General features: G+C 46.8%; 2 protein-coding genes across 11 annotated transcripts in view; one reads left to right on the top strand and one right to left on the bottom strand.

Moving 5' to 3' along the window:
- The window catches only part of LOC126646160 (acrosin-like), a 73,648-nt gene that overhangs the window by 9,444 nt on the left and 38,939 nt on the right, over window positions 1-25,265 (top strand). For 3 of the 10 annotated variants that reach the window (XM_050327258.1, XM_050327260.1, XM_050327261.1), the window contains one exon: window positions 165-7,684. In XM_050327258.1, the coding sequence (XP_050183215.1) occupies window positions 165-758 (594 nt within the window). In that variant the 3' untranslated portion in view covers window positions 759-7,684. Of the gene's footprint in view, window positions 1-164; window positions 7,685-8,256; window positions 8,474-25,265 lie in introns of those variants that run through there. The other 7 variants (XR_007630235.1, XR_007630240.1, XR_007630237.1 and 4 more) reach the window with 7 other exon arrangements.
- Window positions 8,261-17,389, bottom strand: REELD1 (reeler domain containing 1). Its single transcript, XM_050327256.1, has 6 exons — window positions 15,728-17,389; window positions 14,932-15,154; window positions 13,071-13,329; window positions 12,177-12,340; window positions 11,431-11,494; window positions 8,261-8,836 (listed from the first exon to the last, which is right to left on the bottom strand). The coding sequence occupies exons 1-6, from the start codon at window positions 15,945-15,947 to the stop codon at window positions 8,261-8,263; spliced, it is 1,506 nt and encodes a 501-aa protein (XP_050183213.1). The 5' UTR covers window positions 15,948-17,389.

The following is a 25,265-nucleotide window of genomic DNA, read 5'->3' on the forward strand; positions in this document are numbered from 1 at the left end:
CACTGTCCCCCAACCCACTCACAGCCAAGCTTCTGGAGACTCCAGCAACTGTTCAGAGCCTTCTGTGCTGGGAATACAGCTCTGACAGGGGCTCAGAGAGGAGACAGCCCTGCTGCTGACTGGGGCCACCCATCACCCCATTAATCCTCTCTACTCTGCTGCAGGGTGACAGCGGTGGTCCTCTCATGTGCAAAGACAATGACGCTGACAACTTCTGGGTTGTTGGAGTGACCAGCTGGGGAAGAGGCTGTGCAAGAGCAAAACGGCCTGGAATCTATACCTCCACTCAGCACTTTTACAACTGGATCCTGGCCCAGATAGGCCTGCTTCCAGATGTAAGTGCTCCTACGACAGCACGGACATGGGGTTATTATCCAACCGCCGCACAACCCTGGGGTCAGTTTCCGACCGCTGCACGACCCACTCAGAATCCATGGCCAAGACCACCCGCCACACAGCCGCCATGGACAAGACCACCTGCCACACATCCACCATGGACAAGACCACCTGCCACACAGCCACCGTGGACAAGACCACCTGCCACACAGCCACCGTGGACAAGACCACCCGCCACACAGCCACCGTGGACAAGACCAACCACCACTCAGATTCCAAAGCCACCACCAACCACTGCTCCGAAGCCAAAGCCACCACCAACACCGGTAGACAAGTCCTGCCCATTTCCAGTCAAGAAGCTGGTGGAATTCTTCACTCGGATGGAGAAGCTCCTGCAGGCCCTACAGGGAAAAACAGCTTGAGCAGCAGGATGAACAGGATCCAGTTCAGGCTGCATGGAACCACGACCGTTTCCTGCCGGGGCAATGCCTCGGTGCCAAAGGCCTGCTCTGTCCTGCTCACACTGCTCCTCTGCATGTACACAAATGCTAATGTTGACTTAGTTGCTGAAATAAAAAATTGCCTTTTTTCACAGTTAATGATATTTTCAGATGAGTTCTGCCTCCTGGACAAGCCCAGGACCTTGGAAGTGAGACTCCAGGCAGACTACTTGGGCACAAAGGGAAAGAGTCACTTCAGAGGGCTGGAACTGTACCTGGTCAGAGAGAAGGGTGCTCAGAGCCACCACAGGATGGAGAAGATTGGCATATCTTCCTCTAGGAAGAGGACAGGAAAAAATAATGCCACGTGCAGACACCTTATGGGGGATACATTAAGGCACACAATCAGGCTCTAAGCCTTAGCTAGTGGAACAGGCCTGGGAAACTCCTGAGCATGACAAGCAAAATTGGTGACTGTCACAAAGAGAGGGAGAAGCTGGCAGGGGCTACAGTGCCCTAAGGAAGAGCCAGATTTCACAGGTAGTGAAGTGGGGTTGATATGTGAGGTGGCCACACTTCACAGGCGCTCAAAGGAAGAGTTGGGGTCATTTTGTGGAGAAGAACCTGGCAGGACCATTGGGACCCAGTAAACTGCATCAGTAATGCCTTGGAAGGCCAAGGTGAGCTGTCTAACAGCACCTGCAACACCAAGTCTGTTCACAGGTGGGGCAAACCTTGGAGCCAGGGTGGAAAAATAGCAGGGGTGGGTCCCCTGTTTGGGAGGAGACAAGGGATGAGAAAGGGAAGAGTGGAGGAAGATGAAGGGGGTGAATAAACATGGCATATGGAGAGAAAAGAGGATCAAGGAACCAAGTGCACAGATGCAAACTGCTGATTGCTTTGCTGGTTTGAGCCCTGCACCTGATCACCACAGGATGGGAAAGAAGATTCCTTGCCCTAGGCTTCCTGCAACAGAGTCTCAGAGGCCCAGTTCCTAGAGAATGGCATTTGGGACTGAGAGCAGAAGCATCCTTCTCTGTCTAGAGCTTCCAATTGCTGCACGTCTTTGGCCAAGCATTCCAGGTGCCATAACTTCCCTTGCCAGTGTGGGCCAGGAACAGCAATAGATCTCACAGACAGCGAGGACAGGGAGCCTACCAGAGGGGGTTGCTGTGGCTGGCATGGCCAGTGTGGGCTGTGCTGCCTCTGCATTTCCCTGTGCTTTGCTTGGGAAGGGTGGTGCTGCTTGGGAACGCTTGGCTTACTGGGCTTGTGCTTCGCTGGTCACCCACCAGGCCTGTAACCAGATCAGCTCCTCCAGACCCAGACACACACATGCTGCCTGCAGGAGCCATGTGCTCTGGTGTGTGTATTTTTGGGAAGAAGCTGGTGGCAAATGGGTGCAGAGAGCAGGGTGATAGTGAACTTCCCAAAGAGGCAGTGATGCTACAAGGGGTGTTTTCTGGTGAGCTGTTGGCAGGCAGTGCACACCCTCATCCCGCAAGCAGAGGGGCTACCAGAAGATGGAGAGAGACTTTTTACAAGGGCAAGTAGTGATAGGACAAGGGGGAATGGCTCCAAAGTGGTAGTTTCAGAATAGATATTAGGAAGAAATTCTTCTCAACTCAGTGGCTTCAAAGCTGCTCTCAAACCAAATGCCAGAACCATCTCCTGCTCAGGGATGGAAAAAGCCTGTCACAGTCATTACTGTGACACAGGCACCTACCAGCAGCCTCCAACTGCACGTTCAAATGCCAAGTGACAGGCAGATGTTTGCAGTAAGAAATACAGCCCTCTCAGAGCCTCTGGTTGCATCACCCACCAGGACAGCATTGCCTCAGCCTTCTCTGGCCAGAGCTTTGACCTGCACGAGTCACTTGAGCTCAGCCGGGCTCTGCACATCGCTCTGACGATGGGGCCCAAGCAGACCACGTGGCACTTCTGAAACTAGAGAGCTGTGCCTTTTTCCTGGCATAAATGTCTTTGTCAGTAGGAAGCTGGCAAGGAGAAAGGGATGTAAGACAACTTAACCCCTGCCTATTGTTTTCTCAGCAGCATTTGTGTGGTGGATTTATAGACGTAAAAAAAAAAAAAAAAAAAAAAGAAATCCACCGTTGGGAATTTAAAATAACACTGGGGAAACAGTGCATGCTCTGCAATAATAGCTTTATAATTAGGTGGACTATAAACCACATAACTTGAAATTTCATTGACGAAGTGCACGGGGTTATAAAAACGCAGTTAACATCCCCGGCTCTTTGATGCAGAAACTTCTACCTGCTTGCAGACGGGGGTGGAGTCGCACCTGCGTTGCCGCTGCCGTGAGAGGATATGGGAGCCGGGGCAATGGGGAGGGCTCCGACCCCTGCTCACCCAGAGCTCCCCTCCCTGCCCGGCCCAGCCCGGTCTCCATCGCCGGGATAACGCTGCCCCCTCGCGGCCGGCGCGGGTCGCTCTGCGCTGCCCTTCGGTAATGCCGAGGGATGCCTTGGGCTTTGGTGTGCCGCCCGCCTGGATCTGCCCGGGAACGCACTTACCAGGGCCATTCCTACCCGGTACCGCGCGGGCAGCCCTGCCCTTCCCGCAGCCGAGCAGCGGCTGCCTCTGGTCACTCGCCTGACACGTCGTGTTGGTGCTGCCTCAGATGCTGGGAATTACTGGTGACACCTCTCTTGACTTGGTTAAATATTTTTTTTTCCACTTCGAGCCGTGTGTTTGCACAGTTAAGATCAGCAAGGCACATCTGCTTCCATTCCCGCAGGCTGATGTCCTTGGTACCTGGCCACCAGTTCTTAGTGTACATCAACATGCGCTGATATACAACCAGGCTGATCTTTGACTCGCCTCTGAAACAGCGACACATTTTCTTGACAACAAATTATGTTTTGACATTAGAAGGTGGCAATCTGTAATGGATATTGCAATCTGAAGATTGAAAGAGACTATCTGTGATCTTTGTCCTCAGCCGAGTAAGCTGGAGTCTCTCTTCCCTCCTACACGTTATTTGATTGTGGGACGTAACCTTGGGATGTACTAATAGTCATTAGTCAGAGCTGATATATCTGTTACAGGCCTGCCCTGCTTGGGAAAGGAGACGTTCTCTGGAACAGCAGTAAATCAGCAAAACATGCACTTAAATATACAGTAAAATGTGGTTTGACACACAGTCCTTCATACATCATATAACAAAATGCTTTACTGAGAGAGTCACATATACACTAATGAGGAAAGAGGGCTGCTGAGACGAGACCTGCAAAGGGGAAGCGATTCCGTGGCGGGAGGGAACCAGGAGAGATCCCTGAGCAGCTCCTGGTCCAAGGTAAGTTGTGACTTGCCAAGTCCTTTCCTGCCCTCCTATAGTTGATGTGGTGCCTTGGTGGAGCTGGCAGGAAAGAGGGGAAGGGAAAGGAAGGAAGGGAGCCCTGTGGAGCTATCCAGGCACAATGAGCCTTGAGACCCTGGCAGGGCCAGTGGAGGGGTCCAGGTTGCCAGGAGGAGCGAGGGGTTTGTTCTGCCGCTAACAAGCTTTGCAGGTCAGGTCACCACTTTGTCATTAGTTTTTGATGCTAAGCAGCTCTTTTTGCAGCTGAATGTTGCAGGAATTGTTAGAGCATCTCCTTTCTTACAGGCATTTCTCATTGTTATTTAAATCTAAGTGAATAAATAACACATGCATCCTTAACTCTGCCAAGGAACTGGCTGAAGCAGGGGCAAACTCTCAGGGGTGAGGGAGAGGACAAACCCTCACCCTCAGAAAGGCAGCCCAGGCATCATGTCCCTGTGCTCAGATCACTGGGGCATGTGCTGAATTTTTTTTTATTCTCTGGGTTCCTGATCCTGCTGCTTTGCCTCCCTTGGTTTGTGTGGTTTTAAGTAGTTGCAGAAACTGTGCCAAAAGGGCTGGCCAAGCCACCCAGCCAGACCTCCACAATGCCTGGGGCTAGTCCCGTGTGGCTCTGGGCGAGCACTGCCTCTGCTGAGGGCCTGAGCTCACACATCCCTGCTGACTGTGACAGCTGGGCCCACAGGGCCCCGTGGCTTCTCCTGTGACCTGACAAAATCAATGCATTTTTGGCTTTTTTGGCATATTAGTGACAATTCAACCAATGCAGAAAATGTCCACAATGACTTAACTGTGCTGTTTAATGCAATCTCTCCACATTACACTGAGTGCCACTAATTTGTTGGAGGGCTGCTGTCCTCTACTAACTGCTGTCAGGGTGGACATCTCTAATAGAGCAGGTGCAGCACTGAGTGAGGCAACATCTTGTCTGACACAGACGGGGAACAGATTTATGGACAGGCTTGAGGATGGGCAAAACCTAACTGTTTTCAGATACCGTGGAAAAGCAGGAAGAATTAGTGATGGTGTTCTGTGCTCAGCATGCAGGACTGGTGGCTATGGGGCAGTGGTTTACATTTTTTGTGCAGCAGAGGGAAAGCAGGAATCATGGCGACACGAGATGGGAAAATGAGTGTTCAAGTAAGGGTGTGGTGAATGGCCATGATTATATGCAAGTTAATTTTTTTTTAATTATTATTTTTAGTTAGGATAGCTCAAGCATTGTAATGGCATAGATGGTAATGGTAATGGATTTAAGCCATAGACATTTTCACTGCCAAAACTCTGTTTGATGCCTGTTTGACTGGTCAGGAGATAGGCTCAGGATTAGGTGTTCATTATCTGCTTTCCACAGCTTTGGTCAGTAATTCTTACCCAAAACCATGTCACTTTGCTGAGGGATGGCAACCTGACATGGGCCACAGACATCTGCAGGCTGACCTTCACTGGAGGAACTGAGATTCCCAGTTCCAGCAGAACATATGTAACCAACACAGTTGTGCACCTAGAGAGGAGACAGGGCAAGTCTTTCACTTGTCTCTTCAGTAAATATTAGAATGGTTTGTGCCTTTCTTTTCCTAATTTTGTAATATTTTTTCCCTCCAAAATCTGTTCCAAGTGTGAGCACAGATTAATTTCCATGTAAGACAAGTCACTTAAGAATGGGGGGGTGTGAATGGTTTGCCTTTTAATAAATTAATCAGTGCTCATGTTTTTAACAGCCTTAAGAAGAGATAAAACCTCCGTTCCTCTTGTCATGGAAACTACAATAAATGAAACATCATTCATAAGTCAAGGAAAAGACACAAGTACTTTAGGTCTCAGTCAAGTCCGCAAAGTAGTAAAACTCATTACTAATTCAAAGGAGCTGGGTCCCTCAGAGCTCACCATTACTGGCTTTACTAGTAATAATACTGGAGCAGCATAAATTTAACAGAAGGCAGAGTTTGGCAGAAGGTAGCATGGTGTTGAGGTGCCACTATCCTAATCAAAAACCTCCATGAGGCCTTTACTTGCTCCAGTCAGCCTGGCAAGAAGCAGTGCTGGGTTGTGAGGAAAGAGCTGGGGAGGGGAAGGTTATGGTTTTATAACTATAGCAGTCTGGTAACATTAAACCTAGAGAGACAGTGGAGGAGGCCATAGGTATTTGTAATTTATTCATAAACAGCTATGCCATCATAAGAAACTTTTTAAAATAATGTGTGATATTCTTAAAGTATTTAAGAGTTTGTTGACCTATTTTCTCAGTTAATTAGAATTTTTTTGGCTGCATTAACAATGACTTGAATGCAGTCTGCTTTAGTTGTTACACAGTTCAGCTATCCTGGGTTACAGAAACTTGATTTCTTTCTGAGACACATGACACAGGAGATGAATGTCATTGTGTCTGGACTTGTACTTAAAAACCTCTAGACTTACTAGTAGGTAGCGCATAAGCTCAACTTATTGAATATGAAACCATTCACCTAACATCCTTTTGAGTCCTAAAACAAATGTCTTTTGAATTACAGTGCTACCCTTGGTTTTTCTGCAGCAGAAGTGCCATGGTGCAGTTGCCTTTCTCTTCAAAGCACAGTGGTTAAGACCAGCAAGCTCATCTCTACAAGCTGCATTTGTGAGTACACTTCTTTTCTTACTCATCTATTTTGTCCGCGGTTCACTAGGCCTAGAAGTTAACTTGACAGAAATTTCGCCACGTGTACAGCACAAAACATTATGTCCCTGATCACAGTACAATAATCTGGTCAGAAACCAATTCTTTCTGAACACTAATAGGAGTAGAGAACTCATCTATGTCCCACCTGTCCCCTCTGAAGACAATGACCTTTTAAGGGAGGACATGAGAGCAGGACTTTGACTGACTATCCAGCTTGCAGATGGCCAACTAGTTGGAGAATTGCCCTGACAGAGGGGTAAATTGTCACTAGGAAGGCTGTGTGAGCCATCAGGGTCCCATCATTATCTGCTTAGCTCAGGGGGAATTGCTTTGGTCTGTGCATTTAGCTGCAGCACCAAAATGTGTCCCCCATTGCACAGCTTGGGGACCATCTGAGATGATCCACCCTAGAAAAGGAGACCAGAAGGGACAATTCCTGGTCTCTGAAAGGCTCTAAAACGTGTGTCTCAAGAGGATCATTATCAAGACTGTTTCTGACTATTTTAAAGTTGCAATAAAATAGACCTTTACCCTTGCTGTTGTCACTTCTTTCTTAGGAGGTGTCCAGGACTGTAATGTTTTCCAAGGGTGTTTTAGTGGCATCCTGCAGAAAACCACACCGTTGGAGAAAAGTTTATACAAACTCAGAGCACAAAGATGCTGTTAACTTTCCATGCAGCCTTCACTGGGGATCTCCAAAGTGACCTGGGAAGGGTACTTCTCAGTCCGTGTTTCTGCACAGGGTGTTACCGAGCTGGCTCAAAGTAAAAAACTCAGTAAATGCTGCCTGTCAGGCTGCAACAAGCTTCCTCATCAGGTGCAAATGGACAGGAAAGATTTTCTTCCATTTGCACCTGATGAGGAGGCATGTTTTTCCCCCAAAAGCTGGTGTCTGCCACCCTGTGTTTCGCTCCCATGGATCAATTCAGCATTCTTCAAATCAATGTTCTCCACTAATGAATTACTGCTTTTTTTATTTTCGAATTGAAACTTAAAATCTACCAGGAAATATTTTGTCGTCCAAGAGATGCCAGAATCAAACCTGTAAGCTCCTAAATGAGAATGATTGGGTTTATATCACAAGTTTGTAGTTCCTAGAAAGAAATATAACACTAGAAACTTTTGCTGAGATTAAACAGGAGTCAATACCACAGTGCAGAGGAAAGAATTTCTATTTTTGGCTACACCCTTAAGGCAACAGAGGAAGTGTATGTCATGGTTGCAGTGACAGCTAATGAGCAGATATACAATATTAATTGCAGTAAGTGTAACACAGTGAGCAATCTATCAACTTCTATTTTCTCAGCAGCTGTAGCTTAGATACTTTCGACTAACGCCTGTGTCTGAACGGGCTGCTTTGAGTTTGTTTACCTACATGGCAGCAGAGAGGAACTAAACCACCATTTCCTATAACCTGTGCTGTGCAGCCCGGGCTATTTTCACCCACCCTGGCCGCTGTAGAGCTGCTTTCACCATTGCAGATGTTCAGATGATCGTCTTCTTCCCGCTGCTTGAGGGGCTGACCCAGTTGTACTCAGCTTGCACCAGCACGAAGCTGTTCTCCCGGATCCTTCGGAAGTGCACCGCCTGCCCGTTTTCCCTGGCAGCGATGCCGGGGTCCGGCTCACCGAAGGACACCTCCGTCCGCTTGTGGCAGTGCTGGGCACAGACACAGCGCATGGCAGCTGCCAGCGCCAGGCCCAGCGCGGCCGTGCAGACCAGCAGGATGCCGAGTTGGGCTGCAAGGAGTCGACTTCCTCTGCCGAGGTCTTCCCCTTTGCCGGGAACAGCAGATCTGGGAGCTGGTCTGGTCACCCATGGCAGGGTATTACTACCTGCCTCCTTCTCTTCCTCACCCCAGGTGCCAGTCTCCTCTGGCTGCGGTGCCAGCTCTCTTTCTGCCATTTGCCTTGAAGCCAAGGACAAATTGCCAGCAGCACTGTCATCCCCAAACCAGGCTGTGGTTGCAGCAGTGTCACCCTGAGTATGTACATGCAGGGCAGAGGGAGACGCTGTCACATGCAGGGAGGCTTTTGAGATGGCCCCACTCTCGGTACTGGCCTTTGAAAGCAAGAACACACCAAAATGTGTTTGAGGAGGGAAGAGAAAGGGGAATGATTATGTTCTCACTCCCTCATAGTACAGTTCAACTCTGACACCTGTGTGTCCCTCTGACCTTAAAATAGCCCTTCTCCATTCCCTGGTTACTCAGTAGCTTTTAGAAAATGAGCCAGATGCAACCCTGCTCCATCCATATCAATTCCCATGGGAGGGACAATGCACTGGAGCTGGTCCCAGGGGCAAAGGCAGAGTGGGTTGAAGGGGCAAGGGTGAAGGGCAAAGGTGAGAGGAAGGTCACTGCTTTGCCTAAGTAAAGGTCCATGGTTCCTGTTGTGGTGGTATTTTTCACAGACATAGTTATCACAGAAAAAAAATCACTTAATAAACAGTTCACACTTTGAGTGACGCCAGGGTCATGCTGAAAGAGCAGGTGTGATCTTCCCAGCCTAGCTTCATGTTTAGGGTCACATGGGCCTACTGGGATTCAGTATCACCCTTCTGGGGCTGTGGATTGAACCGTGGAGCAGAGGGACACAGAAGACTTGGGATGGCCTTTGACATCAGTGGTTTTGGGGCAGTCAGATATAACCTGTGAACTCTTCCCAAAGCCTGCCTTGCTTTCTAAGCATAGAAAGTTTTCTAAGCATAGAAAAGTCTAAGCATAGAAAGTCTAAGCACAGCCAGTTTGAAATCTTCTGCCTCTCTATGTTGCTTAATCACCCATTTCACTGGGAGTGACTGTTCTTGCCCGCTCCTGTTTCTAGGGACTGCCTGGTTCCATGCACCTTATTTTAGCTGTCACAAAATGACAGACACTCCATGCCAGTTCTGCAGCCCAGGCTTTGCGGCAGGTGTTATCCACGACTGACTGGGAAACAATCATACAATTTAGGAGGCCCCCAATGAATTTTTCCATTCCCACTGTGCATCTGAGCCCCCATCCAAAACCTGCAAAATATACTGGAGTTTTTTTCCTTTGGCTCCAGTGAGACTTGGATCTGGCCCTCAGTAACTGGCACCTCTCCAGCCTGTCCAGCCCAGCAGGCTTTTTCACACATCCATTAATTACACCAGAGAAACTCTCACCCTCTACCATCATTAGCGATTTCTAAGGCTTCCTGGGAAGACAGTGTGACAGGAGCACAAAGCTGAGGTAGGAGCCCTGGCAAGCTGTGAAGCAAAGTAGTGGAGGGTCAGAGCATCCTTTGTGGAAGAGACAGTTCCTGAAGGTGCTAGTAAAATGCAGCAGTAAATAGGAGACTTTCAGTGGCTGAACCGCAAACTGTAAAGTAGCTGGCTGGTGAAGTTAGGATTGCATGTGTGTGGATCACTTGCCCTCAAAATGCAAACAGCATACTGTGAGGATATACTGCAGGATTTGAGACTTGGGGATAGAAAATGGAATTTCCTCGCAAGTCCTTGCCCTATTTCACCTCATTTCTCCTTTCTTTTCATACTCCTTCTCTTCATTCTTGCCTAATTTTCCGATATTTTTATTTCATTATTTTCTTGTCTTGCCTCGTGCAATAACTTTGTTTCCATCTTCTGCCATTTCTCCACTTCTCTCCGTGGCTATGCCATGTGCTCATGGTACACATCTTTCCTTTACTTGTACTCTGTCCTCTGCTCCTTCCTAAATATTTCCGCCTCATTCTCTGCAGTATGTCTCCTTCCTCTTTTATTTTCTGTGAGGTCATTTCTCTTCCTCCTGTGGCATCCTGCAACCCAGATCTAATTCTTTACTTTCTATGCATTCTTCTTCTCTCCATCCTCTGCTGACTGCCTACTGTTAACACTGTAACTGTGTCTCTAAGCTATCCCTGCTTTCCACTAGTTCCCATCTGAGCATCTTTCTCTCCACAGGCCTGGTATTCTCTACTTTCTCTCCCTCCTCTGTTCTCCACTTAATTCCTCAGATGCTCTCCTAGTTCCCACATCTCCTTCCACATGTACAGCTGCCCCACTCCCCTGAGGCTTCAGTCCTTTCACTGCTTTCTGGGCTTCCTGTCATGACATCACCCCTTCCTGAAAGGTGCTTTCACCCACTCATCCTGCCTGCCAGCTCCTGCTCTTCCAGCTGTCTCTGGCGAGTGCACCCCATGCCTGTGGCTAACCCCACCACCACCACCACGTCTGCCTTTCTGACCCAGCCAGCCTCAGAAAGCGCAGAGCTTCTTTGGCCATCCCTGGGAAAAATTAGGTCTTTGACCTCTTGCGGATTTCTTGGGTGGTATCTATCCAGCCCTCCTGGAAAGGAACATCTCAGCCTTCCACAGGAATAAAACACAGGTTTCCAGCCCAGTAACACCCAGTAGTCATGTCTACATATGGGAAAGCTGGTTTAGATTGTTTTTACAGTGGGACTCTTAAAACCCAGGCAGTGGGCTCAAAAAAAAAAACCTAAAAAGGGATATAAAAACTACTTTCCAGTTAAAGTAAAAAAAATTAAAACATTTAACTGGCTCAGCATAGTTTTAGCCACTTAGCTCTGCAGGCTGCTTGGTGCTGTGACACAGTAGAGAGGTTTTATCCTCAATCTTCTCTCAGATCTTTTTGTCCTTGGAGGAGGCGTCCTCCCTGACCCCACTGCTTACCTGCCTGTGATCTGTACACGTCAAACACAAGCGTGGGGTGACAGCGCTGGCATTGCTTCCTGCTCTAAGATATGGACAGAGGAAAGGCAGCGTTAGTAAGTGAGACCTATCACCATGGCTTGCATGGGAATCCTTGTTTCTCACACCACCAAGAAGTGTGCCGCTCCTTAGAGCATTTTTGGGACATGTGCAGTTAACACAGACCATACGGGCTGTATTTTTAATAAATGATCATCATTTATTCCTATCCTCATCGTTTCCACCCACAGGATGAAATGTTGCATGAAAGTTCATGTAGCCCAAACCCCCAAAGACTTCTGAGCAGACAACCTCAAGCCCAAATTTCAGAATTGCTTTGCATCCTTTTTCCCTTTTCCCTGCAGTTGGAGAAATAGATCTGCTGAGTTCACTGTTTCATTGAAAAGTGCACTGCATGCACTTTTAGAGATATATTCTGGCAGCCAGTAGTTCTTATCACATTTTTCTGCCACTTGGCCAGTCCTCCACTGGGCTGAGCAGTGCAGCGTTGGGTTCTTAGGAGTTTTGGATTTTCTCCCTGTCACTGTCTGTCATGTGCAATCTCCAGAGGATTATGTCTCAAACTCCCTGCAAGTAAACACCATCTTGCCTCCCCCTCAGACACAGACACCTTCCTACACAGACCCTTGTTCATCTGCAGGGAAACTAGTACTATTTTCCTTCCCTATAAGGACGGGAGAAATAGCTCTTCCCACCACCGAGTTTACCCATTAGAGGTGCTGAAGCTGGAGGCATTGTTCTGGGAGAGGAAACCTTGTGAGGCATCCACCGTGCCAGCTTCTTGGGTGAGAAGGGATGGCTTCAGTGCCCGGCCTCTGGACCTGATGCTCCCACTGGACACAGCCCGTGAAGTCCGTGCCGGCTGCTTTGGCTCAACAATGGGACGGGCATCTGACCTGACACCAAACCCTGGCTCTGACGCTGGTGTTGCCAGGATGCCAGTGGGGCTGGAAGGCGGTGCTGGAGTGTGCAGGGGGGAGCCTGCGGGAGAGGTGGGACCTTGTCCAGCAGGGAGACAAAACAAAGAGCAAGGAGAGAGGAGTGGAAGTTTCTTGTCTTCGATTTGTTTATTTCAAATCCCACTCAGTGCCAACACTTGCCAGGAAGGTTCGTAATAGTGAGTCTTTTATTTTAATGTCACTTAAGAGGGAACCCAGATGAAAATTAAAGCAGCAAAGCTCTCTGCTTATGTTATGGTCCAGTGAAATAATTAAAACTCAGTCTTACTGCCATGACAAAAATGCTGAGAAGTACATCTGCTTTGGATATAAGTAAATTCATGGGGTTTCTTACTGACCAAAGGCTGCATAAGTACAACTAAATATATACCTGAGGAGCAATAGTCACATTTAGAGACAAATATGTTCCTCTGCTTAGACAACATTGATAATTGTACTTCCTTATCTTCAAAAGCTGGGATTTTAGGTAAAGTATGTTGTACGTTAGGGTTTGCATTGAATCATAACATCTGGCAACCCTGTTTAACTTTCCGGTACCCTCCTTGGAACTGGTTCCATCACTTCAAATGCTGACCCATGCCCTCACTTCAAGGAGCTCACCACGGCCATCACTGATCTCCTTGGTGGCCACAGGAGTTAAACAGGTCCCCCCAGCTTGTTTGGGTCGCTTGTGTTCAACAATTGCACAGAATAAGCTGTAAAACTACTCTGCAGGAAGCAAACCCATACCTTTGCTTGCCATACCTGGGGGTGTGTGTCAGCTGGTCCCTGCAAGGGCACAGGGGCTGAGGTGTCGGGCTTCTTGCCACTGCCAGCATGCGTCTTGTTTTGCCCCCCCTGAACCACGATAGCAGATTCAATCTTTGCCCAGTAAACAAAGTATGACTGGACTATGGAGATGCTGTTAAAACATAATTAGGCAAGAATTTATTGGCTCTGTAGCATTAATAAAACATCTGGCTGTTTAGCTAATCACAAAGACTGCTTTAATCTGAAGAGAGAACGGATGCAAAAGTATTTTAAAGGATTAGCCTGTCATACATTTTCTATTACAAATAAAAGATACCAGGTCCCATAAGAAAGATTCGGGGTGAAGAATCACCACCCATAATTAAGATCAGCCAAAAATGTGTGGGAACTTAAATAAAAAGAAATAAGAAAAGCTCTATTACATTCACCATGTTGATAGAGGTACATTTGTAAAACTTGGACTAGCTCTGCTTATAATCTTCCGTAGGCAGGGAAACAACAGTGGTATTTACTAATTAAAACAAGTCAATGTAACTTGTACAAACATCAGAATAGGTAAGGGCAAAAAAAGTCTCTCTTCTCAGCCCTCTGATATTTGAGCTTGCCTAATCCTCTGCTTTTTGTCAGGTGCCAAAACTGCATTGGCCAACCTTTAACTGTTCACCCAGAGAGGCTTATTTAAACTGGAGATTTTGGGAGAATTTCAGCTCAGATTGCTCAGCTGCTTCTGAGAGTTAGCTAAGGGGAAACCAGTTTGGGCTTTCCTGTGCCAGATGATTCTTACAAGCTATTTTTAAGCCTAACAAGGAATTTTTCCAGGTGCTGTGATAGGGAAAAAAGGGAGAAGCTATCAGAAGTCATCTTGGAGGGTCAAAAGCCAAAGGGCGAAGGAAGTATCAAAGTGGGTGTCTAGGACTAGGTGTTGTTGGGTTTTGTTTGAGTTTATTTGGTTGGTTGAGCTCTATATGTCTTTAATAGTATTTTCAGATTTAAAACAATGGCCAAAAAGTGGAAATTCCAAGCAGCAATATTTCTGTTTCGGTTAATTTTTATTGAATCGTGATGAGGTGCACAAGCCACAGCACTCACTGGGATGCTTATGTTTTGGGAAGCAGCCAAGGATCTGGCCAAGCAGCTTCTAAGTGGTTTTGTAAACTCAAAAAATAACAATTTAATCTCTTTCAAAATGAAAACCTGCTGTGCTTCCTCTAAGACAGTCAGAAGACTTTCTATTTCACTCCAGATCAGAACCAAACTACTTGAAGGGTTTGGAACTTTAGTGCAGAGATGACAAGTTTGACAGAGTGCACACTCTCTTTTTAATGTGAATAGTTCTATTTACATTTTGCTTTTTAAAAAGTACTAATTTTTCATTATTTTTTTAAGAGATCATATACAAGATTATCCTGTAGGCAGGGAAGTCCTATGGGCTGTGTTATTTACAAAGACAGACAATATCATCACAGTTCTGTCTTTATGCCTTAATATTTCCTAAATGCCCAAGCTGTCATCTTCCAGTGTATTTGTTCTGAGAAAATAGTGACCATGTAAATAAAAAAGCAGCATTACCCAGCAGGTATTAATGGTGATTTATGTACCAGCTGGGATACTGTTGCAGCGTTTGGTAAGTATTTAGCTGTACTGGGTTCAAGATACAATAAATCACTTTGCTGGACAAGCATGATGGAAAAATAAAGCCAAGCCTTTAAACTGAGAGGACACAAATTCTGGTTAGGAACCAGCACATGCTTACAAAAACTTGATGTCTCCAATGGATTGGTCTGGTGCTTTCCATATGAAGGACAGGTTTCTCTTCAGTGACTTGTCCGAGTGGGTGACAGTGTCCCCATCTTCAAAACAAGTCAGCAGCTTGGAACCAGGAGGCATGAAGATGAATGTGCCAGCGATTTCGTTGTTGGACACTTTGCGAGCTTGGAGCATAAAGCCCATATAATCCCGGGTGCTCCTCACTGTCACTGAAAGACAAAACATGGGACAGAAGGGATTTGTCTTGTAGTTATGGACGGAATTGTCTGCAATGGATTTTCCAGTGATAGCACTGAAACCAAAAGAAAACCTTGGGCAATGATACTGAAAACACCTCAGGACCAGTGATGATGGGAACAGGACATGCTGCCAACTGTGCCTAAAAGACAGGTGAGTCACCCAGACCCCATTGTGTGGTGCAGAGGAGCAGGGAAGGTGACTTTACTCTCTGGAAGTGCTTTTCATGTGCCATTGCATGTAATGAGGTCTGGTATGGTTAAGATACAGTTGAGATAAATCCCCCCCAAAGCACCCAAACCTACCAGCTGCCTCCAGCAAACAGTTGGTCTGCAACATGATGAAAACCTGGAGTCAACCATCACCTGAGAAACCTTAGGCCAAGTGTTGCAAACAGAATTCCTCTGTTAATACATTCATTTCCTCATGATGAGAGGGGTGGCGTAGCTCACTCAGACCACCTCTTCCCCGACCTCACAAAGATTCATGCCATCACTTGGTATTAGTTATCATGTATTTCTCAGATGCAGGAAGCTGTTCCTTACCTGGAACTTTGTCCCCTGGGAAGTAGAAGGACATGTTGGTGTGGACAGTGACGTAGTTGCTGTTGGGGCTGTGCAGCTGCACTCGGAGGTGCCTGGGCATCATGTCGGCGCAGGCAGAAAGGCTCGCACCATGCGAGTAGGCGGCCGCGCAGGAGACCAAGCACAGGGTGGTGCATGCCCAGCCAATGATGCCAGTGGGGGCTCTCCTGCCATCCTCCATCCTACAGCAAGAAACAGTGTGGAGGTTCACTTCAAAGCAGTGGCTTCAGCAACCTGTGAGCCCATCTGGTGCCATTGATTTAGCTGATCTGGAGAACCACCCTTCCCACAGGGTTTAAACAAAGGCAAATAAATGATCTTTGAGGCACCTGGAGCCACTTCTGAATCCACAGCATTCACATTCCAAAGTAATTGTTGGGACTGGAAGGAAAGAGGCCCCACAGTATTTCTTGTGAAGTTGCCCGTGGAGGGAGCAGTCAGGGAAGAGTTGCTCTAAAAAGTCTTGTGGGCTTTAGGAGGAGGAGGAGAAGGCTCTGTACAGCCATGTTCAGCACACTCCACCATTCCCAGCCCAAACATACAATCTGATCAATGGGGAAAACATCTGCCCTTAGACCTGCAGAGCTGCTGCAGACCCCCGTTGCATGTGGGGCTGGTGCCCAGAGCAGAGCCTCTCCCTGCCTGCCATCTCAAAGCCATGTCCCTGTACTGACAGCACGTGGCTACCCCTCACGCTAGGCTGCCTGTGACCATTGGACCCCTGTGTGGACAGCCAGCAGCATTTAGGCTTGTCCTTCTCAGTCAGGGCTTGCTGTAGCTGACAAGATAGTAGTGAAGACAGTCTTTGAAGTCAGAGTTGGAACCCTGAGATAACTTGGTGGCAGTTTTGGCTATTACCAAGATTTCTCCTTATTCTCAAGTTTTTAATCCAAACTAGCATTTTTTTTCTTGACACAATTCACAGTTTAATATTTGGTTTTCTGCGGCTTTAGTACCTCACGGCTTTGGTGGCTGGCACAAAACACATTTCCAGATTAACTGGAGTATTGTGTTACTCTGATTTTTTAAAATGCACTTTAGAAAGTGAGGCTGAAGGATGAGCCTAGGGTATTTGTTGTAATAGATATTGTAAGGCAGATGGTTCAGATTTTAATGTAGTGCTTTCTAACATCTTTTTTTTTTTTGGTGCCTTAGATTTCATTACACTTAGTCAATAGGTAGATGTAAATTAATCAGAGGAAACCAGAGGCTGAGGAGGTCTAGCGTACACCTCCCTCTCTAGCATTTCTGAAACTTGCCAGCTGACTAACAAACCACCACTGCACATGAAATTGTTCGTGCCTGGACTGAAGCAGCAAGCAGATGGATGCAGTTTAACCTTCCACAGCCAAGCATCCTGCCACTCCAACCAGTTACGTACCAGAAGATGCTTGTAGGAGTCACAGGAGCCTTTGCTAACTATTCCAGCCCCTGTTGGACCAGCGGCAGGATGTCTGCTCCTCCCGTAGCCAGCTGCTTCTCTGGGCACACATAAACCTCTCTTGCTGGATATGATTTCTCACACGAGCTTATGGAAGTACCCCTGAGCAGCAGCTCTTTCCCTCGGGTGTTTCCCAGGCTGTGTCACCTTTCCCCATCCCACCCCCAGCTGCCCTCCTGTGCCCATCACGGCAGGGGAGCAATGCTCTGCTCCCCAGGGCTGCCCGGTGCTGCCATCGCTTACCTTGGGACGCGAGTGCTGCCGGGCTTGCTGCCGCTACTGCCCTCCCAGCCCGCTGGAGACCCATCCTTTCAGGGACCTTCTTCTCTCCCTCCTCTAATGGGAAGCGCAGCAGCTGTTACTGCTAATACCCACCACCCACAGCAGCTCTCTGCCAGTGCCCAAATCCTGCCTTAATCATATTAGTTTTTCTCTTCACATCCCAGCCTTAGATTTCATTACACTTAGTCAATAGGTAGATGTAAATTAATCAGAGGAAACCAGAGGCTGAGGAGGTCTAGCGTACACCTCCCTCTCTAGCATTTCTGAAACTTGCCAGCTGACTAACAAACCACCACTGCACATGAAATTGTTCGTGCCTGGACTGAAGCAGCAAGCAGATGGATGCAGTTTAACCTTCCACAGCCAAGCATCCTGCCACTCCAACCAGTTACGTACCAGAAGATGCTTGTAGGAGTCACAGGAGCCTTTGCTAACTATTCCAGCCCCTGTTGGACCAGCGGCAGGATGTCTGCTCCTCCCGTAGCCAGCTGCTTCTCTGGGCACACATAAACCTCTCTTGCTGGATATGATTTCTCACACGAGCTTATGGAAGTACCCCTGAGCAGCAGCTCTTTCCCTCGGGTGTTTCCCAGGCTGTGTCACCTTTCCCCATCCCACCCCCAGCTGCCCTCCTGTGCCCATCACGGCAGGGGAGAAATGCTCTGCTCCCCAGGGCTGCCCGGTGCTGCCATCGCTTACCTTGGGACGCGAGTGCTGCCGGGCTTGCTGCCGCTACTGCCCTCCCAGCCCGCTGGAGACCCATCCTTTCAGGGACCTTCTTCTCTCCCTCCTCTAATGGGAAGCGCAGCAGCTGTTACTGCTAATACCCACCACCCACAGCAGCTCTCTGCCAGTGCCCAAATCCTGCCTTAATCATATTAGTTTTTCTCTTCACATCCCACTCCTTTTTTTTTTTCTTTCTTTCTTTTTTTTTTTTTTAAATCTCCAAGCTTCTGCAATGAAAACAAAGGCAACTAGTGGAGGGAGGGGCGGGGCACAGCAAGTCTTGGGGTTTGTGTGGGATGCCCTGGAACTCCTTTGGTTGGATTTTTGCTTCCCTGTTACCCTCCCCACACAAATATCCCCTCTTTTGTGCTGAAGCAAAGCAAAGCCACATTGGCTCCCTCCATGACCCCCAAGCAGTGTGCCCTGTCTCTCACACTTACATGGGATTAATTTTGGCAGTAAAAGCAGAATTTTGCTAGAAAGGCTGGGAAGGCACATCCCATGCGCCAGCCCTTCCAGAAGGAGCCATCAACACCCCCCAAATCTGCCAAAGCCGGCACAAGGTACTAAACATCTGCTATGTGTGACTATCCCCTGGCACAAGAGCTGTATTTAAGTCCAGGCTGTCAGCCCTACTCTTCGCTCGAGATATGCTGCAGCTGTGTTGGCAGAAAGTCGTGGAGCTGATCCTGTCTCTGGGCTTCCCAGCTCCTCCTCGGATCCACCTCATCACTGCAGACTGCCCTGGTGATCTGGTGATCAGGACTCCCAGCCAAACCCAGCCACTGTCACCTGGCCCACCCCGCTCCCTGACAGTGGCTCGTTGCTCGCAACAGATGGAAATTAGGGTCTAATTCATCATCAGAGCTGCCACCAGGAGATGCTGAACAAACTGCTGGCAGCTTGTGGCTCCGAGTAGGGCTGAATGCATGGAATAACAACCCCATTAGCTGTCTGGCCTTTCTTCAGCCAACAGACCCTTAGGAGGCAGTGTCAGGTGTCCCAGAGCCACTGGGAGGAGGGCTGGCCCTGTGGTGCAAGAAAGTTATTTAAGATGGATGAGCAAAAGAGTGCTTGGGGCCCTTTAGTCCTCCTCCTCCTCCTTCTTGGATAAATATGTGCCTGACAGCTGAATGAGTTCATGCTGGTGCTTGGGCTGCTGTCCCAGCAGGATACCACTGCTCTGTCCTGTGCCATGACTAAAGAGGATACACCAACGCACAGGCAACAAGGGTTTTGTTTCTGCAGCTCCAGCAGTGCCCTAAATTTAATCTTGCATGGAGTCTGACTAGTGTGGGAGTCTGTCCAGGGTGGACATCCTGGTGGCCTCTGCCTAGGGCATCTCCCAAAAACTGGAGGCAAGCTTGCAGATGCCCCACTTATCAGCACTTTTCCCATCAGCCTGCCCTGCTCTACAGCCTGTCCTTCAGAAGTGACACAAGATGCTGGGCTGGCACTGAGCTACTGCTGCTGACAGCCCAGCTCTAAGATGTTCAACTGGTTGGAAAATATGGGAACTGGTGGTACTGGGCTCTTATTAGTCAGCTTTCCTCTGTGTTTGAAAGAGGCTGTAAAGTTACCAAAGAATTTCAAGATACAGTGTAAGTCTTGTAGTTTTCTTTCCTTTTGTCAGTGGAAGCAGAGTGTAGTTCAGGGAAGGGAGGAAAAGTTTATTGCTTCTGTTCCAGCTTGTAATTGCCTATTCTTCATATAAGAAGAGAATACCTTTATGCTGCATCAATGAGTAATCCTTTCCTGAAACCAGACAGTCTCTTATGCTTTTCCTTACTAACTTATTCCTAGGCTAAACCATCCCTTGCTTATAATAAAGCAGTAACTCCAGACTTCTGACAATCCACAGGAGAAATGCCAAACACATTACAGCCATTCTGGCACAGGGTCAGGTCTGAAAACAGCATTCCATGTGAGTGTGGGTCTTTGCATCATGGCACACTGTTACAGCATTGCATTGTCTTCTTCAGCTGCTGCCCTGCATTTGGCACACATTCCCTTTATGCTCAAGTGAGAACCATTTCTGCACTGGCTTCCACCTGAAAAGAAGGGAAATGCAGCAGAGAGCAGGCACTGAAATAGTGGTGTTGGGTGTTTCCTGGGCTCCATGCAAAGCTATGGGCAGAAGGGAGAAGAGGCTCAAAGAAATGAGGCTCAGATCCAACTCCTCTGTAACAGCATAGCATGAAGGGCAATACTGAACAGTCTCTGCTCACTTCCAAGGCTGCAGCAGCCACTGGCAGGGCAAGACGTTGCTGTACGCAGGTTTAGCAGCACCAGTCAGCAGAGCTGCACAACACTGCCTGGTTAATTGCTGGGCTGCTCTGAAACACAGCCCTGTGCAGCATTCATCCTCACTGCCTGCTCTCAAGCAGAGGAACTCAGTGGCTTCAAAGCTGCTCTTAAACCAAATGCCAGAACCATCTCCTGCTCAGGGATGGAAAAAGCCTGTCACAGTCATTACCGTGACACAGGCACCTACCAGCAGCCTCCAACTGCACGTTCAAATGCCAAGTGACAGGCAGATGTTTGCAGTAAGAAATACAGCCCTCTCAGAGCCTCTGGTTGCATCACCCACCAGGACAGCATTGCCTCAGCCTTCTCTGGCCAGAGCTTTGACCTGCACGAGTCACTTGAGCTCAGCCGGGCTCTGCACATCGCTCTGACGATGGGGCCCAAGCAGACCACGTGGCACTTCTGAAACTAGAGAGCTGTGCCTTTTTCCTGGCATAAATGTCTTTGTCAGTAGGAAGCTGGCAAGGAGAAGGGGACGTAAGACTACTTAACCCCTGCCTATTGTTTTCTCAGCAGCATTTGTGTGGTGGATTTATAGAAGTAAAAAAAAAAAAATTCACCATTGGGAATTTAAAATAACACTGGGGAAACAGTGCATGCTCTGTAATAGCTTGATGATTAAGATAGACTATAAAACATATAACTTGAAATTTCACTGATGATGTGCACAGAAGGATTATAAACCCAGTAACATCCCAGGCTCTTTGATGCAGAATCTTTATCATTCTTGCAGATTGCTTCAACATCTCCACATCACTGGGGCACAACAGAGGAGGCAGATGTGGAGCAGATGCAGTGGAGATGTAATATGGACATGGATGTTAGAAATTCAGAGTTGACACTCAAGAGCAAGCTGGTTGCTTGACGGGTTGAGAAATGCTTTGCTACTGCAAGATAATAATGGTTTTAAAAAGTTAGAAGTCCGTCTTGTTCAACTAGTGGCCACCTGAGTCCTGTGAACAAAGTTTGAGAGGGCTTAGAGAAGAATGGGCAGGGTGATCAAGTAGAGAGCTTGAAGGTGGCAACAGTTGAGTCCAGATCACAAGGAAATGATCATTAAACTAACAAAGTTGGCAGCACCACCTTATTTAAGAATATTTCAAGTAATCTTTAAAGCAAAGTGCAGTGGCCAACTGCAAGATGAGTCATTAAAAACCCACAGTAGGAGAGTGGTAAAAACCCATAGGAGTCCCGCAGGGAAAATGGAGAACAGTGTCTACAAACTAGCATCTCAGGGTTGACCTGGGCATGTCTGTGGCTCTATATTTGGGGAAAATAGGGAAAAGAGGATGCTTTTCTAATACTAGTGAGGTGGAGGATTGGCAGAAGTATTGGCAGGTTCTTCCCCTTTTATTCAGATGACTACTCTTGCTGTTCCTCTATCACATTTAGTGAAGTGTGACAGTGATTAAAATGTTACTACTGGGAATGAACTGACATATACACATGCATGCAACATATAATGTGAGACTCTTTCCCTTACAAATTCAGCCTAGAGAAAAGCTGAGGTTGAGGAATTTATTAAAAAAAATAACCTTTTATTTTATTTGATAACTACTGTAACCTGGGCAGCTGTTCTGCACTAGAGAAGGGGGTTGAGGAGAGGGCGAGAGAGAGTGTGGGGCCCTTTCTGGGTCTCAGAAAGAAAGGTCTAGCAAAAAATATCTTAATGATTGTTTTAATAAGATAGAGTAAGATGATGAATACAGACAGCAAGTAAAATGAACATCCCTTCAGATGCTGGGCACCCCACATTTATGTAGCATGTCAGAGCCAGATGGATTTTCCCACAGTGCGCTGCACAGAGCAGATGCAAACCCACCCATGGAGAGGTGCTCTCCCTTCCCATTACTTGACTTAGTTTATAATTTCTATACATCAGAACAACCCTCTATTCTAAAGGATGTTCTCATGAGAACTTGTTGCTGCTCTTAGATAAAGGCAAAGCCAGGCAGGTGGGAGCTGCCTGAGAGCTCTGCTGTTCGGGTGAGCTGGTAGAGATACCCTGCAGCCAAAGGGGTCTGTGCAGACCTAAAAGCCATGCTGGACATGCTGAACATGCAGCCCAGCCCAGCCCAGCCCACAGCTGCTGTGTGGGTCACTGACTCCCAAACATTCAAGGGTCCAGGTCAGTGCAGCAGCTCAAGAAATGCCCCCTCCCATCTGATTTCAGGCCTCGGAGAACAGTTTGGCACAGGGATCTGAGACTTTGAAACTGCTGACTCCACAGTCTGCTTGTTTTAAAAGTCCACACAGGGCTGAAGCTGGCCACGGGTGTGAGATCAGTCAAGGGCAGGAAGGCTGTCACTCTGCAAACACTTCCATGCTTTCTTGCCTGCCGTGGACAACACAGCTGAAACCTGCAGCTGTGGGGAACGGCTGGCTTTCAGAGCTGGCAAAGAGCCTTAGGAAGTAATGGGCAAGTCATACCCAGAAGGACTTTGAGTAGCTGTTTTGTCATTGTAGCATCAAGAAAGAGATAGAAAGAACTGATATAAATTATGTTCAATGGGGCTTGCGTTAGATTCCCTTTGAACTAGGAACCAGGTGGCAACAATTTGTAATCAGGTGGCAACAAATTGGTTATCAGTGTATACCTTTAAGGCTAAATCTTCCTAGCATGCTCTGCTCCCTTTATATAGGGGCACTCGAGGGCACTGCAGGTTCTAGTAGTAATGTGGTATTTAGCTGCCTCACCACACAGTGAGTAATTATTTACCTCCTCCTTCTTCCAGACTTGCTTTCTCTAGTTTTCACAGGGTATGCTGTGCTGCTGCTCCCAGCCAGGCTTTTGTTTAAGAAAATGTGGTTCAGTTTGTCTTTTCAAGAGCAAGAAACTTATGCTGGATGAGAGGATGCAGCAAATTCACAGCTACTGCTCTTCCTATGGTCTATGAACTGCATGTGTAGCTGAGGGTGGGGTAGTGATTAAATGGCTTTTGCTTCATGATGTGCATAAAAGTACTGACTATCTACGTGATGCAGCTTCAGTCTTTGAAATTCAGTCATTTTTGTTCGTTAATTTCAGATTACTTAATTTTGGGTACATTCTTCTAAGGAAAGTGATGGACACATGCTTGCAAGTTGTTGAAAGAGTGTTTCATTGTCAGTTCTGATCTAGTTGAGCTTGATCCCCAAGCAAAGCTGTTTGATACACAAGTACCAGGGTAAGAGCATCAGGATGTGGTAAATGAGGTAACATGAAGGATATGAGTGCTAGTATCTCATGCTGTCTTTTGTGTATGAAGATATACTGCTTTTGTAGGAGTGCACTTGTATCTCCCAATGGGATAAAAATCTTATACATTAGGTTGAATTATCAAGAGTTTGGGAAATATATTGTTCTACTTTGATGTTTATGTACATATATAATGTGATGCAACTCTGGATAGCATTCTATGTCCCATTCTGAAAGCTGTTGATTTACTTGCAAATGGATTGTTGTCCTACAGAATATGTAAGTCAAAATCTAAAAGATAAGCAGAATAAATCCAATATAAACGTTTTATCCAACCAAAACCAGACTACATCCAAACATTGGGCTGCCTGATTGAAGCTGAGCTTAAATGTCTACTTGATTTAAACACAGGCGTTAAAAATTGAATTAAAAGGGCTAAAACTGTGTAAAATATACTAAAGGCCAGTGATTGTAGGAATTAAATGCTTAATTTCTTTTACTACTTTTGCAATTCAAATATGAATTACAACAGCTGATCTTCAATGCAAATTTTCCTGTCTACCTCACATACTAAATGGTGACTTCATGATCTAGAATACATTAAAAACCCCTTTGGTGTGTAAGATACATAGTATTTTCTGTGTTCAGTTCAGTATGTGATTAGACCATCAGAAGTAGCAGATTACACTGAAACATACTGTATAGCTAGACTTGTAGAAACAGAACTGCATTTGAAAAGTCAGCAGTGCAAGCTCTTGAAAGTAAATCAAAGCCTATGCAAAATGTGTTGCTATAGGTGGGTAGGTGTGTGTGGAGAGAGAAAGGTAGAGAAGGAAGGGGGGGGGGAAATTTAAACCTGTATTAAAATAAAATTTTAAAAACTCTAAAAATAACAAAACCCAGACAAGTCTCCAGGACTGACAGCAGACAGTAACCTGCCAGCTACATACAGATGACAAAGCAAATGAGAAATTGCGTGTCCCACTTGGAGGTACACCTTTATTTTTAAAAAAAAAAGTCACTTACAGAAGAGCAAGTTGGTGATTTGTCTTACATCCTGGACCTTTTTCAACCCTTGTCAGAAAATGATAAATTGCTGAAGCACATTGTACAGTAGCAACTCTATTTGTGTGTTCTGTCATGGCTTCTGAAGTGCTTTGTGTGGAAAGGTTAATGAATAACTGAAAAATAATTTAGAATTATTTACCGATCTTAAAAAACAGTAAAATTAAAAATTTGCAGCCTGTATTCTTTCCCTTTGATAACTGAGATGTTATTATTCCCTGCTACATTAGAGCTACTGGTACCTGGGGAGAATGGGCCAATGTTACGTTCACTCCATTCTCTTGTGTTGATCCATCCATAACTAGAAGTATTTTTGTTCCTGGAGGCACTATAAACTGTCCAAAGAATAACACAGGACTTCAGAAAACTCAGTTTAAAAGATTGGCTCAATAACCTCTCCGTGAGGTACATTACCCTAACTTACAACTTTGTCATGAAGAATGAGAAATTCTGAGTATGTGGATATTAAGTGGAGGAACACTCAGGCAAAGAAACATCTG

The sequence above is a fragment of the Myiozetetes cayanensis genome, unplaced genomic scaffold (genome assembly GCF_022539395.1).
Source record: "Myiozetetes cayanensis isolate MyiCay16 unplaced genomic scaffold, myiCay2020 scf33, whole genome shotgun sequence".
NCBI classification, from domain to species: domain Eukaryota; kingdom Metazoa; phylum Chordata; class Aves; order Passeriformes; family Tyrannidae; genus Myiozetetes; species Myiozetetes cayanensis.

Bases quoted from the DNA above. Each gene is read 5' to 3' on its own strand.
- REELD1 (XM_050327256.1), bottom strand. From the start codon at position 15,947: ATGGAGGATGGCAGGAGAGCCCCCACTGGCATCATTGGCTGGGCATGC. The intron at 15,155-15,727 runs GTAAGGAACAGC...TTTGTCTTTCAG, and splicing joins CCCAGGGGACAAAGTTCCAG to TGACAGTGAGGAGCACCCGG. The intron at 13,330-14,931 runs GTAAGCATGTGC...ATGTTTTAACAG, and splicing joins ATTGGAGACATCAAGTTTTT to CATCTCCATAGTCCAGTCAT.